Source organism: Pogona vitticeps, chromosome ZW-PAR, assembly GCF_051106095.1.
Source record: "Pogona vitticeps strain Pit_001003342236 chromosome ZW-PAR, PviZW2.1, whole genome shotgun sequence".
NCBI lineage: Eukaryota > Metazoa > Chordata > Lepidosauria > Squamata > Agamidae > Pogona > Pogona vitticeps.
The window spans coordinates 5424243-5441243 of record NC_135800.1 but is presented as its reverse complement, the minus strand read 5'-3'; the positions used below and the strand labels follow the sequence as shown (position 1 = coordinate 5441243).

General features: G+C 58.8%; 2 protein-coding genes across 10 annotated transcripts in view; one reads left to right on the top strand and one right to left on the bottom strand.

The window, feature by feature from the left end:
• Nucleotides 1–209: 209 nt before the first annotated feature.
• On the top strand, nt 210–13938 carry LOC110087450 (cholesterol 7-desaturase nvd). The gene is made up of 7 exons (XM_020809147.3): nt 210–582; nt 7479–7667; nt 8316–8494; nt 8812–8937; nt 9377–9496; nt 9761–9937; nt 10491–13938. The coding sequence occupies exons 1-7, from the start codon at nt 210–212 to the stop codon at nt 10650–10652; spliced, it is 1326 nt and encodes a 441-aa protein (XP_020664806.3). The 3' UTR covers nt 10653–13938.
• The window catches only part of ZNF618 (zinc finger protein 618), a 43383-nt gene continuing 38068 nt past the window's right edge, over nt 11687–17001 (bottom strand). For all 9 annotated transcript variants that reach the window (XM_072985096.2, XM_072985099.2, XM_072985097.2 and 6 more), the window contains one exon: nt 11687–16678. In XM_072985096.2, the coding sequence (XP_072841197.2) occupies nt 15159–16678 (1520 nt within the window). In that variant the 3' untranslated portion in view covers nt 11687–15158. The remainder of the gene's footprint in view (nt 16679–17001) is intronic.

The window sequence follows — 17001 nt, the reverse complement described above, 5'->3', positions numbered from 1 at the left end:
GGAAGAGGCATAGTTTTAGGGCGCCCTGGAGGGAGCTGGCAAAAGGAGGCTGGCCGGAGGAGGGAGGGCAGGGCAGGGGCAGGGCCGGCCTTTGCCTCGCCCGGCCCCGATCCCGCCTCCTCTCCCACCCCCACCCCACCCCTACCCCACCCCGGCAGGCGCGCTATAAGAGCGGCCGTCGAGGGCCGGCCAGCCGAGGCCCGGGCGCGATGGGGCTGGCGGCGCGCTTGGCGCAGGCTGGGCTGGTGGGGGCCGCGGCCGTGGGGCTGTTGCGCGCCCTGCCGGCTCCGGAGGGTCCCGGGGCTCCGCCGCCCGCCGCCCTCCTGGTCTTGCTCCTGCTGCTCCTCCTCGGCGGCGGTGCCGGCGGCGCTTGGCTGCTGCTGCGGCCGTTGCGCATCGTGCGCTCCCCGGAGGCGGTGGGCTACCTGCCGGAGGCCGGCTGGAGCCGGGCTCAGGTGGCTCGCCGGGTGCGCCGGGCCCGCTGCCTCGGAGAGGTGCCCCCGGTCTTCCCCAACGGCTGGTTCCGTCTCCTGGGCTCGGAGCAGCTGGCCCGCGGAGAGGTGCGCAACGTGGCTGCCCTGGGTAAGTGGAAGGGAGACGCGCGGGAGAAAGGGGTCCGGGCGCCCGCCTGGGCCAGAGCGTTCCGGGGCGTGTACAGAGCGCGCCCCCCTCTGTGCATTGCACTCGGAGGCAGCCGCCGCTGGCTGGGGAGAGGCGTGCCTGCAAGGGAGAGGAAGCGGGGCCCTGGGCGCGTGCAGAGTGCGCTCTGCAAGGTCAGGGTGGTCTGCGCGTGAAAGTGGCCAAGGTTCGGTCCCAGAGTGCCCGGGGAGTTGGCATCTCGGTTTCCTGCCCCCCCCAAGCCAGGTGGTGCTCACCACTAGAGTAGACCTGTGGGATCCGGCGGGGAGTCCCTTCCTTGCTAATTTCCTGCCAAGGAATTGATTCTGAGGGCCTGCGGGGCGTGGGTGGGTGGGTGGGTGAGGAATGGGGTCCCTGGGCTTTGTGCCCGTTTCTCCGTGGGTGGGGGCCCTTTCCCGTCAGGTGGAAGCCGGCGGCCCTCCGTGGCACCTCGCCCTCTTTCCATTGTGGGCCCCAGCCAAGAAAAAGGGGGTAGGAAGGGCATTCCCAGCCAGCGTGTCTCCCTTTCCAGGGAGGGTCTGTTTGCTTCTGGAGACCGACGCCTTCACTTCTGGGAGTGCAGCTGTGGCCCCTTTCCTGGCGGAGGTGGTAGAAAGGGGCTCCGTGGGGAATACCTCCATCCTGCCTGTAGGAAACATGTCCCTGGGGGGACGAGGGTCTCAGCAGAGGGTCTGCTCGGGTGTGCTGCAGTGGACGGCGTGTGGGGCGACCGTTCCAGGGAACTGGGTTCAAATTCCCGCTTGACCCCGGATGCTCTCTTGTGCACCCATGCTGGAGAAAGGTGTCCACACCATCAGACTTTTTTCTTCCCGAACAATGGCCTATTGTAAACTAGAAAAAGACGAGGACACTAGGAAGAGACGAGGAAGGCCGTGCATGCGATGGAATGACTCAAGAACGAAACCACGGCTTTTAGTTTGTTTGGCTGGATCTTTTGCTGCCGAAAATACAGCAGAGGTGCCTTTTGGTGACTTCGAAATCCCTGCGGACGCCCGGCCTGCCCTCCAGACGCGGCTTTCCCCCCCGTCGCCCTTTTTCCTTCGCAGCCGAAACCCGCCAACTCTTTTCCCCAGTGCGGAGTTCCACGAATGGCTCTGGAGATGCCCTGGGAGATCAAAGGCGGCCAGCGACGGCTGCTGGAGCTTGTCGGAGCGTGTGCTTTCTGCGTTAGCAAAGTGCGTACACAAAACACACCCAAGTTGGCTACTATTAAACAACATCTCCGTTGGGAGTCACATGGCTGTGTTGCGACAGTGCAGGAGCCTTTCGTGGTCTGAATGGGGAGCAGGTGTTTCTGCTGACCTCCCAGGTTTTTTTTTTTTTTGGAGGGGGGCTGCTGACCATCATCCAGACCCTCCCCCTCCTGCCGTTGGACTGCCTCTACTCTGAACACAGTTTGCAACCTGTCTTGGTGGCCCCGACAGAACAGCTGCGGAAACTTGCAACACTTCGGCTGGGCTACAAGAACGAAGGTCCTTTCGAGGCACCTGTCGTTCTGTGGGAGGCGAGGGCTGGATACTCTGTGGATCTCCTGCACCTCCAGGTATCAGGATCCTTTGGAGAGAAGTCATGACATGCTGTGTCAGCCAGAATGCCCCTTAACCGGAAAGGCAGCATCTCAGGGAGGCCTCTGCCGGGCGATGTGAGCCTGGCAAAAACTATTGCACTACCCCCTGCCCCGTAGCTGGCGCGTGGAACTTGATCTTGGTACTTTCCAGCAGGGAAGGGATTTGTGCAGAAGGACAAGGTGGGACTCCTTTCTTGGCAGCGGCTTCTCGCACCTCAGAAGGCCGGTTTTGAAAGGGACGCCGTCCGAAAGACGTTGCGTGCGAGTCCTGTTCAGGGACGGTCGTCCAGACTTTTTATGCATGGAAAGAATGTTCGGTCTGTCTCCAGGGAGCTGATAAACCCACTCGGCGTCTGGATGTTTTTTCTTTGTGCGATGCATTTTGGAGCCCTGCGTCTCTGGGGCCAGTTGCAACCATCCAGAAACGGAGGCCGGCGGCTCCGTCCCAAGATGGTAGCCAGCGGTGGGGCCTAGGGCTACCGGAACAGCCCAGATTTTGGTCTCCGAAGTGGAATTTAAGGGGCCTTTCCCGGCATAAAAGTGTTTCCCTCCCCCCATGTACAGATGGAACCGGCTCACCTCTACTTCCCTGGCCAGCGATCGAGTGGCGCCAATGATTTTTCCAAAAATCTTCCTAGCTTGAGCCAAAAAACATGCAAGATGACCCTTTGTGGGGGGGAGAGAGAGAAGGGTTGATCCCTTACATTGCTCCCCTGTAGATTCAAGGGGGAGCTTGAGAATCCAGCCGGGGCTGGGGCACATGACATTTCCATGGGAAGAAGTTGCTCTGGCCGCTTGCCACCATGGCTAGCATGCGGATCTTCACGTGTCTTAGAGAGGCAGGTGCAAATCTCCTGGAAGAGCAGCGGGGATGATGGCTCTGGGCACTCAACTCCAGCACAGGCCTGGAGAAAGTACCCTTCTGGAGGAGAGGGGGCCCTATCCTCTCTTGCCAGTGAGACCGAGCCTCTCTCGGGGGGGGGCAGCCCCCTGGGGTGGTGTCTGATGGCATTGGCCTGATTCATTCAAGAAGTCGGGGGGGGGGGGACCTGGCAGGTCCCTTTTCTGCTTTCTCTGGCTCCCACTTCCTTTTTCCTTATTGCTGGAGGAGGAGGAGGGGGTTATTCCCGGCGGGCGGCTGCCCTCCCCAGGCAAGGCGGCGGTTGCGGGTGACCCTTCCTCCAGTTGCCTTGCCCAGGGTGGCAGAGCAAGAAAAGCTGGTCGGGGACAGGAGACAGGAAGGCGGGCGGGGCGCCCGATCTTGTTTGCTGATGCAAGGATTGGCTCCCGATTCCTGGCGCTTTCACGAGGGTGGGGTAGGGTGGACGAGGACCAAATAGGGGACGCCCGACGATGGGGAAGAAGCCCGGCGTGCGGCGCTTCTCCCTTGCCGACTTGTTCAGAGCAGGCAGTCAGAGTTTTGGACCCCCGGGGGTGTCAGGAAAGGAAGCCGTGGGGGGGGCATGCGCCTTTCTTGGGAAGATCATGGTGTTTGTGTGTGTGTTGTGTTGTGTTGTCAAAGGTCTTCCAAAGTATCTGGCTGAAAAAGTGGGGAAGCGTTGCTCTTCTCACCCACCCCCCACCCTGGCTGGCATTTCCATGGCCAAACACGGATTCGAATCCAGGTCTCCCAGGTCCTGGCTGGGACATAGCAGGGCTGCAGAGGGAGGCCAGAAAGAAAGAGAGAGAGAGAGAGAGAGCTAAGCCGGGATCTGTTGATAAGGATTTGCTTTCTCAGGGCCAAACCTATTTGCCTGGGCGGGCGGGCAGGAGGGCAAGCGGGCGGGCGTTCAGTGGAAAAACCACTGGGGTCAGGCAGGGAAGCCAGTTAAGCCGGCCCGGCCGCCCGTTCCTTTCCAGCTGGAAAACCCAGCAGGGTCTGAGCAGGAGAAGCACCTCAGGGTGTGCCACCCGGGAGCCTTTTCCGAGGATCTGTGGGATTTTGGGCCCTTTCGCCCCTGACTTAAACGGCAGGGCAGTTCGGAGAGGATAGGACCGTGTTGAACGGCCGAGACAGGACGAGAAATGAGGGCTGGATCCTAGGTGGGAGAAGAGCCCCGGAAGGCTGGAGCCACTTTCCGTAGGGAAGCCCTTTCCGACGGGTTCTCAGGGTGGGTACGGGGGGGGGGGCACAGCCTGGCAGGGGACGAGCCTGAAGGCAAAGGGAGGGGAGAGGGTGGCAAAGGCACCAGGACGGTTTGGCACTCCGTGGCCAAGCCTTTGGGGAGGGTTTCCACCTGGCTAGGATGAGGGAAGTCCCCCCCCGACATCTCCCCCCTGCGGTGCTCTGGGGCTGTTTGGGGGAGACCAGAGTGGGCTTCCCTTTGCCAAGGTTTCCCTTTGCCAAGCAGGTACAGAACGGGGCCCTGTTAGGCTTGCTAGCCCAGTTTGCGGGCAAGAACGTCACGCGTGGGGCCGCTGACCAGTTCTCAATGGGGCCAGTGTGGTTTTAGGGCCAGTGTGGTTTTAAGGTCAATTTCTGCGAGTCATGAGATGTCCTCGTTCTGCTTCATTCTGCCTCGACCAGAGCCGATTGGCTCAGTTCTGGGCGCTCCGGGCCGTTGTCCCTAAGCGTTGGGAGTCGGAAGGGTTGACAGGAAGAGCAGAAAAAGATGGGGTGGGTGGAGAAGAAGCCTTTCCAGGAAGAAAGGTGGAAGGGGCCTGGGCATGAGGCCTCTGGCGAGCCAGCCTCTTCCCGTTGCTGGCTCTCGGTGGCCGCCAAGGGCAGGGCAGGATCCAGATAGCTTCAGCCACAGGAGGGGGGAGGTGTTGATCCTCCGAGCATCAGGACGAGCGGTCCAGTGGAGAAGTCTGCTTCTCGGCATGGCGTCTGGCTAAACCAAAGGGACCTGCTTGCCGTCGTGAGCCTCGACGTGTGCCGTACGAAGGACTTTCCCCCGTCGTTTTCCTAACCCTAACAGAACAACAGAGTGGATTTTCTCGGCGATTCATGATGGAGGGGGAGAAAAGAGGGGCAGTAAAGCAGGCAGAGAAGGACTGTGGCTTTCATGCCACAGCGCGCTGCTCAAAATGCTTGACGGCGAAGGGGGAGATGAGGAAGGCCTCCTTTTTGCCCGCCGTGCAGGGGTGGAAACGGCCACCGGTTCCGCCGGAGCGCCCATTTGAGAGGTCTCCTCCTTTCTCCATTTAAAGCACCATCGAGAAAGACCCAGCCAGTGAAATCACAGCCAAGGTCATGTCATTTGGTGTTAACGGAATGAGCAACGAGGAAGCTGGAAATAACCCTCCCTTGTAACCTCATTCGTTTTGATTTGATTGTAAACATGGCACCTAAACATGTAAACATGATATAATCCTTATCTCTACCTGGGCTGATCTATGATCCCAACAGCAAAATTCCGAGTGAAATTCGCGGTCCTGCAGTGTTTTAGGGACATGGGCAAAGAAGGAAAGGAGCCAGAAGCGAGGGTCACCTGTGTCCAGGATACTGCAGGGCTGGGAGCACGTGAAGGATGATGCCGTTGCGTGTGGAGTCGTAGCGGTGGAGCCCTTTCTTGGCCGCCGGTCAGCCGGGCTCCAATCAGAGTTGGGAGAAGCAGCATCTCACAAGATGCCTGGCTCGGATCGTCGGTTTCCTCTGCGGACGGGACGCCCTGGAAAGCCTCCCAGCCGGTGGTTTCATCCTGCAAAGGGGGAGCAGGCCCCTCAGGGTTGCAGCAGCGCCTTCCTCTCTGCCTTCCGCCGTACGACGGCCTTGCTTGTCTCCCAGTGAGCCAGGCCTCTCCATCAATTCCGGGAGACTGGAATCGCTTTTGGCACGCCGTCGATCAATCTCCCGCTCCAGCGGCCCTCGGCCTTCCTTAGCCAACCCAACACTGCGAAGCCCCAAGTCTCTCCTCGATGTCTCAGCAGGCAGTCCGGGGGGGGGGGGGACGGTTTTGCAAAAGGAGATGCTTCCAGGGCTGTCTGAAACAAAGCCTGCCCCCCACCCCATGAAGATCCTCCATCGCTCTCCCAGGGGGGGACTGGGTGAGCCCCGCTTGGCAGAGGGCCCTTCACAAGTCCTTTCTCCCCCGCTTGGCTCCGGGGAAGCTCCATTTCCTTCCTGGGGGGGCTCCAGAGGGAGAGCCAGAGTCACATCCCGCCGGCCCCCTGATATCACGTTAGAAGGCAGGCGCTGACGGGCAGTTTTGAAATACTTGGGCCACCGGCCTGCCCTGGTAGAGGTGGGCGGCTGCTCACAAGACTGGCAAGATGCCAGTCTAAGGGGCTGAAGAGCCCCCCTACGCTTGAGTAGAGAGGGCGGAATCCCGCGTCTTTCCCTCTCCCTCTTCCTGCCTCGTGGGACGGTCCTCCCAACGGTGGTTGGGAGACCGTGGAGCAAAACGTGGACCTCGAAGCCCTTGCTGGAAAGACCTCTTGATCAATTTTCTTTTGCATTTCTTTGCTGGGTTGGCCAACCTTTTAAAAAAAATCTCCTCCTGACATTTCTCACACCCATTTTGCTCCCAACGAAAGCTCTCCGGGTCCTTTGGAAAAAACGGAGAGGCAAAAGGGGGGCGCCTGCCTCTTGGCTGGGGAGGGGGCTGAGGGACTCCCCCACTGCCTGCCTCCAGAACCCCCCTACCTCCCTCCCGCCCCATAGCCGAGTCTGTCTGGGACTGGGGCGCCATCTCGTGGAGGCTGGCGGAATCCCTATCCAGGCGAAAGGTCCATCTTGCCCTAGAGAAGAGAGTGGACGGAAGAGTGGGGCAGAGGTGCCAGCCAAGGGAGGAGGAAGGGCAGAGAAACCGGGTCCAGCCCCCCTCCTGCCAGCTTCCCTGGGAAGAACAACAGTGGGGGTTTTTTGGGGGGGTGGGGGAGAGTTGGTGGTGGCAGGGAGGGCGAGGGTACGAGTCAGAGCAGGCCAAGCGGGGCCTGGAAAGGAGCCCACGCTGGTCCGGTCCAGCGTCTTGCCTCCCGGGCACTGGCTTCTTGCCCAGCTCGACAGCTTCCCAGCCGTGGCTCCTTGAGGAGCGTCAGAGCACCTCTGGACATGGCAGAGGTTGGGTTTCGCCTCGTCTCGCCGTCGGTGTCTCAAAGAGCGTCTCCTCGCATTTGCCAGTTTTCAAACGCCGGGTTGAACCCCCTCCTCTTGTCTCCGGGTCATTTTGATTTCTTTTTCTTGCATGGCGAGACCTTGTGCATCCGCTTAGCGCTTGCACCCTTCCGACTGGCCTCTCCGGGCGATTCCCTTTTTGGCTGAAGAACCCCGTTAGGATCTAGGGGGTCCTAATTCTTTCACTAATTCTTCTTCTCCTTCGCCCTGCAGGGGAGCAGTTCGCCATCTTTCGGGACGCCGACGGAAAAGCCCACGTGGTGGACGCCTACTGCCCTCACCTGGGGGCCAACCTGGCCGTGGGGGGCCGCGTGGTGGGCAGCTGCATCGAGTGCCCCTTCCACGGCTGGCAGTTCCACGGGGAGGACGGCAGGTGCACCCGGGTGCCCTACGCTGAAAAAGGTGACCGGGTTGGCCTTGCCCTCCAGAGCCTTCAGACTCTCTGGCTGCCCCCCCGCCCGCCCCAAGTCCCTCTGGACGTGGTCTTCACGTGGGAGCTCGGGGACGTGGCCCAGAGTGATGGTTTGGCTGTCGCTGGACAATGTTTGGTCCCTGCTTCGCAAACCAATTTTCGCTAGACAACGATTTTGACAGCTCCCTCCGCGCTCGCAAAACGGGTGTTTTCCAGACCTAAGCTTCGCAAGACAGCTATTTAAACAGCTGATCGGCAGTTCGCAAAGCGGCTTTCCTATGGCCGATCTTCACTAGACAACGACGATTCTTCCCCATTGGAACGCATTAAACAGGTTTCAATGTATTCCAATGGGGAAATGCTTTTTGCTAGACGATGATTTCGCTAAACAGCGATTTCAGTAGAATGGATTATCATCATCTAGCGAGGTACAATTAATTTCAGAGCCCTCTCTCTTCCGGCGGGGCCACTGCTTGGGTTTGGAAAGTACCCCCTTCTCAGTGGCTAAAGAACTAAGCCGGGAAACAGATCCAATAAAATCAATGACCAGGGCACATCTCTCCCCCCCCACCCTCGTGTCTCAAGGGCAAGCGGTCTTCTCTGTGGCTCTGACCCCCCCCCACTTTCCTCTCCTCCAGTGCCCGCCTTTGCCAAGGTCAAAGTCTGGCCCTCTCGGGAGGTGAGCGGCATGATCCTTGTCTGGTACCACTGCGACGGCCTCGCCCCGACGTGGGAGGTCCCCGAGCAGGAGGAGCTGCTGTCTCACGAGTGGGTCTTCCGTGGCTGCACGGAGCACTTCATCAACGCGCACATTGAGGTATCGGCGGGGGGGGGTGAGGGGAGGGTCCCTCTCGTTGGCTCTGCCCAGACCCCCCGCTCTCGGCGCCTCCGTGGGTTGGAGTGGGGAAGCCGTGAGGAACGTGCCCCCCCCAAGCCGTCACCTGGCTGACCCCAGAGGGGGAGCGTGGGTCGCCCACACTTCTGCAAGGCAGGGAACCACGGCAGGCCACGGAGATGCAAGCTGAGCCTTGAATGCATTCGGTTTTCGGAGGGTCCCTCCTGCACTGGGGCACCGGAACCTCGTGGGGTGTTCTGGCCTGGCCTGACGCCCCCCGTCTGTTCCCTCCTTGGCAGGAAATTCCAGAGAACGCAGCCGACACGGCCCATCTTACGATCCTCCACGGCCCCTCCGTCCTGGACGGGGCAGACCTTCGACACACCAGTTCCCGTTGCTGGACGTTCACTAAGCACCACTGGCAGGTAGCGGCCTTCTCGAGTCTGGCGCCAAGCATCTCACAGGTGGCGAGGGGTGGGTAGGTCGCTGCTCCCTGGCGTCTCCCCTTCCTCGACTTGCGAACCCCCCCCCCCCAGGCTCGTGGCGGGCCAGAGGCATCAGAACCCGGTTCGCTTCCAGGGGTTCAAGGGTGGGTAGGAAAGAAACGTTGGCCGAAAGTGAACGAGATTTTTTGGGGGGGAGTTTGGCCAAGGCAGCCACGCTTAGCACGTACTGAGAAGTGGTGCTCTCTCAAATGGCAAAAGACATCAGTTTGTCACAGGGCAGTTTTCCTCGCCTCGAGTATTGTTTCGAGTGTGGGTCTCAGATACAGATGCAGGAGACCCACAGGCAGGGCCTAAGCATTCAAAGACCTCGCCTGACCCCCCACCCCACCCGACCCCTGCTGCTTTTTTTCTCCCCCAGGCGGAATGGCAACCTGAATCCGAACCCAGCGCTCACTGTTCCCGCATGGTCCTGAACCACCGTTTCACGATGTTTGGCTGGCCCTTCTCCTTGATGGACCTGGCCGTCGTGGCCAGGCAGGTATGGCCCTCCGGCTGAGTGACCCAGGCGGGTATGGGGGGGGGAGAAAGAGGGGCGGTCAGTCGTCCAGGGAGGAAGTGGGCCGGTGCCGCCTCTAGAAAGGCAAAGGCCTCAGGAGGGAGGAGGAAGAAGGCACCGCCGGCTGGGATTCTCAAGGCGTTAGGAGCCTGCCTAATGGGGGTGGGGGCTCTCATGAAAGGGGGCAGCCCCCTGCCCTTCACTCACCAGTGGGTTCCCGGGTCTCTTCCCCCCCCCCTTCCCCAGGTGGGACCTGGTCTGGTGTTCATGACTTTCCAGCATCACTTTCTGGGCCGGGGGATGATCATCCAGATGGTGACGCCCGTGGAGCCCCTCCTGCAGCACGTGGTCCACCGTCTGTACTATCAGCGCAACATCCCTGCTTTCATCCCCAAGTTCATGTTGTGGGCAGAATGCACCCAGGTAAGCGGGGAGGGGAGGGAGGAGACTCGGGGTGTGTGTGTGTATGTGTGCGCGAGCCTGCACACCCAGGCATGCAGGCCCTGCCTGGCTCTTTGTGAGAGAGACCAGCAGGAAAAGGAGGAGAAGACGGCGGTGGGTACCATCCTGCACTGCCCAGCCAACCCCTAACGGGGCATGCACGTTGCCAGTCTCCCCCACCCTCCCACTCCCCCCTGCATGGCAAACCCAGATTTCTTGGGCGAGGTGGTGCCCATTTTTTACCCAAATGAGCCCTCGGAGGCCAAACATGTTGAGGTTCCGCTTTCTAGGACAACCACCGATTTTTACCTCTCCCCGCTTGGCTTTTTTTAAAACAAGAACGGACAAGTTTCTCTCCCTCATGGTGGCAAGGGCTCGCCAGACTTTATGATGGCCGGAAGGTGGACGGCTTCGGCGCGTCGCTTCTATCTCTCTCCCGAGCAGGGTGGGGGCGCGATCCTCTCTTTAAGAGTGTGGCACGCCCGACGCCCCTAACTCCCGCCTCCCCGTTTTATCTATTTGCTCCCCTCTTCAGTTTGAGCGGGACGTCATGATCTGGAATAACAAGAAATACAGCTCCAGGCCATTGCTGGTGAAAGAGGACGCGGCCATCCAGAGGCACCGCCGGTGGTACGCCCAGTTCTACAGCGAGAACAGCGTGAGATTTTCAAGCCGAAGCCAGAACTTGGACTGGTGACCGGACACCCCCCCCACCTCGGCCCCTGCCGGCTCAGAGTCAAGAAGGGGCTCCCGGGAGCTCTTCGGTGCCCGGGGGGGTGCTGTTTGCGTGTGCACGATTTCAGCGCCCCTGCTCCGTCGCTGGCCGGCCTCGCTCGGAGATGGGAGAGGCCCCCGGGACCTCGCGAGGGCGATGTGCTCCCCAACACCTGCAATTCCAGGCGTCTCTGCTGCGGGTGGTGGAAGGGGCTCCATGGGTGGTATATGTGTGTGGGAGGGCTGGTGCTTCTTGGGGGGGGAACCCCCCACTTCTGTGCCTTGCCACTTGTGTTCTGAAGCTCTCCGCGGAGTTCGCTGGGAGGCCCAGTTCCAAAAGGGAACTGCCCGGGGGAGGGGGGCTCGCAGGCACTGCTAGCAGGGAATGTCCCGAGGGTGCAGGGCACAACCGAGGGCTGCCTTGGCCTCCTGCCCTCGGTGTTGGTTTGGACTCTCCAGTCCAGTGATGGAGATGATCACTTTAATTTCCAGAGGGGGAAAGAGAGAGAGAACTGTTGCACAGTTGCAAGAACTGAGGGGGTTGCAGCTCTCGTGCCCTCCCTTGCCAGCTGTGCCCGGCCACCTCCGGGCCTGGTTTTCTCTCTCTCCCAAGTCCGTGGGCTAAGCCCAAGCGCACACCCACTTCTCGGCAGCTCTTTCCGCAGAGTGCCTTGCTTTCTGTGCCCCCCCGAGAGCCCATCCCACCGGGCTACGACGACCCTCATCGGGAACCGACTACACCCCAGCTCCGGACGCTCTCGGATAAAACCCTCCCGGCTGCGTTTGCATCGTGCGTTGCTGCAAAAAATTGACCTCGGGGGTCGTGTTGCTGCTTCTGCGTCCTTCACAGGACAGGGTTTGCTATTGTGTGTTTCTGGTACCTCCACAGCAAAGGCTTTCCGGACTGCAAAGAAACCCTCAAGAGTTTTTTTTTTGTCCTGAAATAAAAAAAAAAGTTAACAAGGTTCGCAGCCACCGTTTACGGCACCCGCCTCCGTCAACACCAATCCAGAAGACTTCTGGAACAAGAGTTCCTTGTTTATTAACACACAGCAAGCGTGACAGTAGATAACTTTTCTCTCTTTTTTTTAAATACAGTACATGGTTCAGCAGGAGGGCACCTTCCGCCCTCGCACAACTTTACCCCCCCCGGCCCCCCCACGCCCCCTCCCCCACCATGAAGACAAGCCAGTGGTGGCACATTTTTATAAAAATAGTGTGTCGCTAAAAAAGTATAAATTAATGCTACCGGTATTAAGAAATATTAAACACAGTAAAACTTATAAGGATTAAGAAAAATATTCATTAATACCTGTAGAAAACTCTGGCCTAAAAAATATTTTTTGTATATAGTTTTTTTAAACTTTTTTCTGTAATCTTTTTATTATTTATTTATTATTATTATTATTTTAAGATGACATTTTAAGATTTCCGTAACTCCCTCAGGTAGAGAGATGCAAACTACAAAGCATCCCTTGATATTGCCCGGAACACTGAATTTCGGCCGAGGTAAAAGGACGAGGGGGGGGGAAGGAGTGTCTCCCGCCTTCCGGGCTCCCCAGGGCGAAACTTTCCATTTCTTGCTCCCCTTTCTTGTTATCGGCACACACACACACATGCACTCAAGAGGCTGGGGGGGGGAAGGTGCCCCCCTCCTGCCAGTTCCAGCTGCCCGGTTGGCAAAGGGACTAAAAGCCGGACTTCTTTGCTGGACAAGGCAGAGCCCGGTGTCACGCTTGGACGGGGGGTTCACCAAGGGGGGGCTGGCACGATCTGTGCCCCATCTTCCCCGACTGGATCCGGACCCCCACTTGAGTGCTTCAGCCCGGGCAGCCTTTCCTAATGGGCAAACCCTGGCAGAAACATGCGCCCCCCCGCACACGCGCCGTTCCTATGGCGAAAAAGAGCATTGGAAGGGGGCGGCTGCCCAAAGCAGGGCTTTGGAAGGGGGGGGGTCTCCATCCCTTGCCCATTGTCAGCAGAGCGTCAAACCCTCGCATCACCCCACTCGCTTCCCTTCAGGAGGGTGGGAGGTATCCTGGCCCACCCCAAGCAGCCGCTCAGCCCGACACCAGATTCAGGAATCTAATTCCCATATATATAGTTTTAAATTGGGGGCCAGAGGCATGCCAAAGGTTTTGGGCCAGATCCGTTAATTTAGCACCAACACTCACAAAAACTCTTCCCAAGCGCTCCTCGCTCTGGTGGGCGAGGGACGCTGCAGGTGGGCGCCCGTCACGCGCCTTCGGTCTCGGAAACCCTTTTTGGGCCAAAGTTGCCAGCCTGACCAAGACTTGGCCGAAGCTTCCTTCCCTGCCTACCTTTCCCAGTTCTGGCTGCTCCGGTTTCTGTTGGGCAAGAGGCGAGCCTCCCCCACCCCATTGCCCCTTCCTGGTCCTGCTCTTTCCAGGCGTGGGGGGGTTGACGAGAGCCAGGTCGGAGATCGGGGTGGCGGTGGGTTGGATCACACCGCCCTCCCCGATGCCCAACTGGCTCCCTTGCTTTGGCACGAGGACCTGCAGAGGCGCCCGGGCACCTTGGGAGAGTGAGGATGTGTTTTTTTTTGTGGTGGTGGTGGGGAGCGGGCAAGATTGTCACCCACCCGGATCCGGCTGCCCCAGCTGCCAGCGCCACACCTTAAGGTGTCTTAAGGATCTGGAAGAATGTCACTCATAGGGTGGCCAGCTGGATGAAAGAACATCACTTTGGAGGTTCTCCGCAAATGGGGGCTGAGCCCGGCCACCCTTTTTCCCGTACGTACCGGCCCGCGTTGCCCATGGATCCGTTTGGACGCTCGGCTAAGTCTCAGCCACAAAAGGGGGGCAAGAGACCCACGGCCTTTGTAGGCAAGGATGGGGATCAGAAGCTGGGCGGAAGAGCCTCCCTCATTTGCCCCGACGGTGCCCATTTCTAGCCTGGGATGGGGGGAGGCGTGGGGAGGAGGAACGGCCAGACCGCAGGTGTAGTGGACTGCCCCAATGGACCACAAATGGGCCACGGGCTTGGAATCGCCCAGCTAAACTCTTGCCACGGGCCCGCTCTTTCTCCCCTGCCCCACACCTCTGGCGAAGAAAAAGCAGAAAGAGAGAAAGCCACCTGAAAAAGACAGACCTACTCCCCAGCCTGCCTTCCTCCTCTGCGTCCATCTTACCTTTCGCCTCCCTGAAAAGAGCAACGCCAGGCCAGTGCTCGCTTGAAGAACCACGCCATTGAGGTCAACTATTGCTTTGAATGTGGGATATTGTACAGGAATATGAAGGATCGGGGGGGGGGAAATGGTTACGTGTCCGTTGTTTTCGTGGCATTGCTGGCGCCCGGCTGGACAGAAAGAGATTTCCACACACCCCCGTGGACGTTCCTCGGTAGAACACCGTTCGCCATAAGCGAGAGCGCCACGGATCCACCCTCAGCCCTTCTTTTCTTTGGGAAGGGTGTCCACGCCCGCAGATCAAGCGATGTTTGTTTGCCATACCCCAGTGAACTGAGAGCGGACATTCTGGAAAGGGGAGGAAGAGGAGACGGGAAGACAGGGGAGAAAACCTACAACAAAGCCCAGATTTCTTGCAAAAACATTCTTTGCTGCAATAAATTACTTTGGGTCTAAACCAACGTTTTTGGGGTTGTGGAAAGAAAGGTAAACACGACTAGTGATCAAACCCAAAGAGAGAGCGAGGAACGAGGGAAAAGATTTTTTTTTCTTCTCTTTCGAAGGATAGAAATCGAACAACAAAAAAAGAGAGAGAGGACTGAATACTTAGAAAAAAAGAACACACACCAAAAATAAAAAAATAAAAACTCCTTCAAGTCTCCATTCCTGATTTCTAAGAGACGTTGATGTTTTCGAAGAACAGCTGCCCTGCAAACAGGAAACATTTGAAGTTTTGAAGGACAAAAAAATAAAAAAATAAAAATGCCCGGGTGCACAGTTTTACTCCTAAGAGAAAAGTCCAGTGTGGATTGGGGCCTAGAAAAAAGCAGAGACAATTGTCCCCAGCCGGAAGGGGGTCCGGAAGAGAAAAGGGGATCAACCAGAAAAGATGTAGGGGAAAGAGATCTCTCGGGTGGGGGGTAGGGGGAGAATAAAAAAAAATTACCATTCAAGTCAATTTAGAAACTCAGCTGCCTGAAGACGTCAGAGCGTTAAGCATCCACTTGGTCTGCCCTCTTTAAAAACAAAAAAAACAGGAGTACGTTTCATGTTCACCCACAAATCTATGCCCAGGAGTGCGTTCCTAGGAGAGGCATGCCTCTTGCACACACAACAAGCATTTCTCCACCCCCACCCCCAAAAATGTCGCTTTTTATAGACATATTAATATATATCTATAAAAAGTGTTCGCTTTGTTTCCCAGGGCATTCAGAATGAGGTCCACAGTGTTTAGAACTTATAAACTGGATTCTTGGTTTGGAACAGTGTTTTGCACCCGGTGGGGACTCGGGCGGGAGGGGGTGCCACTCCTCCCCCCCTTCCCCTCCCCACCCCACAGTTTTAAAGCATGTTGGATTTCAAGAACATGAGCTTGTTCATGTCCTCCGGACTCAGCAGGCGCCGCCTCTTGATCAAGAGGGCCTGCTCGCACATGCTGACGCAGTGGCTTCTGGCCCCCACGGCCGGCACCGCCAGGAGCCAGAAGGCCAGCTTGGCCAGTTTTGTGTGTTTCTGCGTCACACAAGACCAGTACTGAAACAGGTCCGGAGGGGCCTGGAAGATCGGCTCCTGCAAGTAGTCGTACACTTCGTTTTTGCCCGACCGGTCTTCCTCCTGAGTGGGCGAGCTCTCGCTCGATGTCCGTGGCTTTTTGGCGGCCGGCTCGAACTCCGGCTCCTCGGCCCACGACTCCTTGACCTCGTTGATCAGCTCGCAGACCTTGCCGATGATCTCCTCGTGCTGGTAAGGGGGGACAGGGCGCAGCTTCTGCTGGGGGTCCAGGATCATGGCCACCTTGTGCGCCGAATGGACCTTGAAGTTCTCCTTCAGGGCCTCCAGGAAGAGGTGGCAGAGCTTGCTGACCACGCCAGCGTCGTTGGCCTTGGAGGTGAAGAGCTTCTCCAGCTTCACGTAGGTGGGCAGGACCAGCTGGAGCGTCGGCCGGCTCTCGCTGCTCAGCTCGATGACCGCCTGCTTGACGGGGGCCAGGATGGCCGCCAGGTTGCTCAGCAGGTGCTTGTTGAGGTTCTGGATGAGGTTCATCTTCTTGGCGCGGCTGTAGAACTCGCAGATCTGCTCGTAGCGCTCGTGGACCAGCAGCAGCGAGTCGGTGACGGAGTTCCAGCAGGGCGGGGGCGAGGTCTCCTCCAGGGAGCCGAAGGTCTCTTTCGAGATGCCCGCCGAGCCCGCTAGGTCCTCGCAGACGTTGAGCAGCTCAATGACCTCGTGCATGTTGCGCGCCTGGAGCGTCCGCTTGTTGAGCACGCTCTGCACCACTGAGTTCAAGGCACACGCCGAGCAGCGCAAGCACATGCCGGCCTTGGAAAAGGCCGAGGAGTTGACCTTGCAGTCCATGACGTACACCGTCCGGATCTCGGACATCACGAACTCGGAGAGCACGTTCTGAACCCAGTGGTGGATCAGGTCCCCATTGTCCCGCAGGTCCACTCCCTTGATGCCCAGCATGTAGCTTTTGATGCTGTTGCCTTCCGCGTGGTAGGCGGTCAGGATGTAGCAAGAGTCGGGGCCGACGCTCTGCGAGTGACAGGTGACCCCGATGCCCAGGCAGGCGTTGCTGCCCAGGGAGCAGGTCACCTTCACCTTCACCTGGTTATACATTCGGGGCAAGTGCTTGAGGGCCAGCGTGTTGAAATTGCCGAGGATTTCGGTGACGGAAAAGGCCCCGTAGCGGGCGCCGCTGTCGACCAGCGTCTGCGCCAGCTTCACGAACTCTTTGGTGCTCACCACGCTCAGGGCGCCCAGATCCGCACACATGACCCGCAGCAGCCTCTCCGCGATGTTCTGACGCTCCTTCTCGGGGATGGTGCTGTTGGCGAGGGAGCTGCCGGCGGACGTGGCCGCTGCAGGAAGAAGAGCGGTCGGGAAGGGGAAGGAACGCCCGCGAGGTGCCCCGTGTCATGCCCGTCGGGGCTGCCAGGAGAGGACGCCCATCTCCAGCAGCTACCGAGTCAGCGGGGCTGCGGCGTGACTCCCCAGGGGACGAAGGGAACCCCCCCAAGACCTTCTGTTTTGCATGGACTGGCCTCTCTAGGCCTGACCAGTAGGTAGCCGAGGGCCACTAAGGTGTGGGGCAGTAAATTCGCCCCTCTTTCCTGCCACCCTTGAGAGGGAGCATCGGGTCAAAGGCAACAAACACAGTTCTTCCTGGCTGGGGGGGTCAGGA

Coding starts and splice junctions, on each gene's coding strand:
- LOC110087450 (XM_020809147.3), top strand. CDS start 210: ATGGGGCTGGCGGCGCGCTTGGCGCAGGCTGGGCTGGTGGGGGCCGCG. Junction 9,497..9,760: donor TGGCCGTCGTGGCCAGGCAG/GTATGGCCCTCC, acceptor CCCCTTCCCCAG/GTGGGACCTGGTCTGGTGTT. Junction 9,938..10,490: donor TGTGGGCAGAATGCACCCAG/GTAAGCGGGGAG, acceptor TCCCCTCTTCAG/TTTGAGCGGGACGTCATGAT.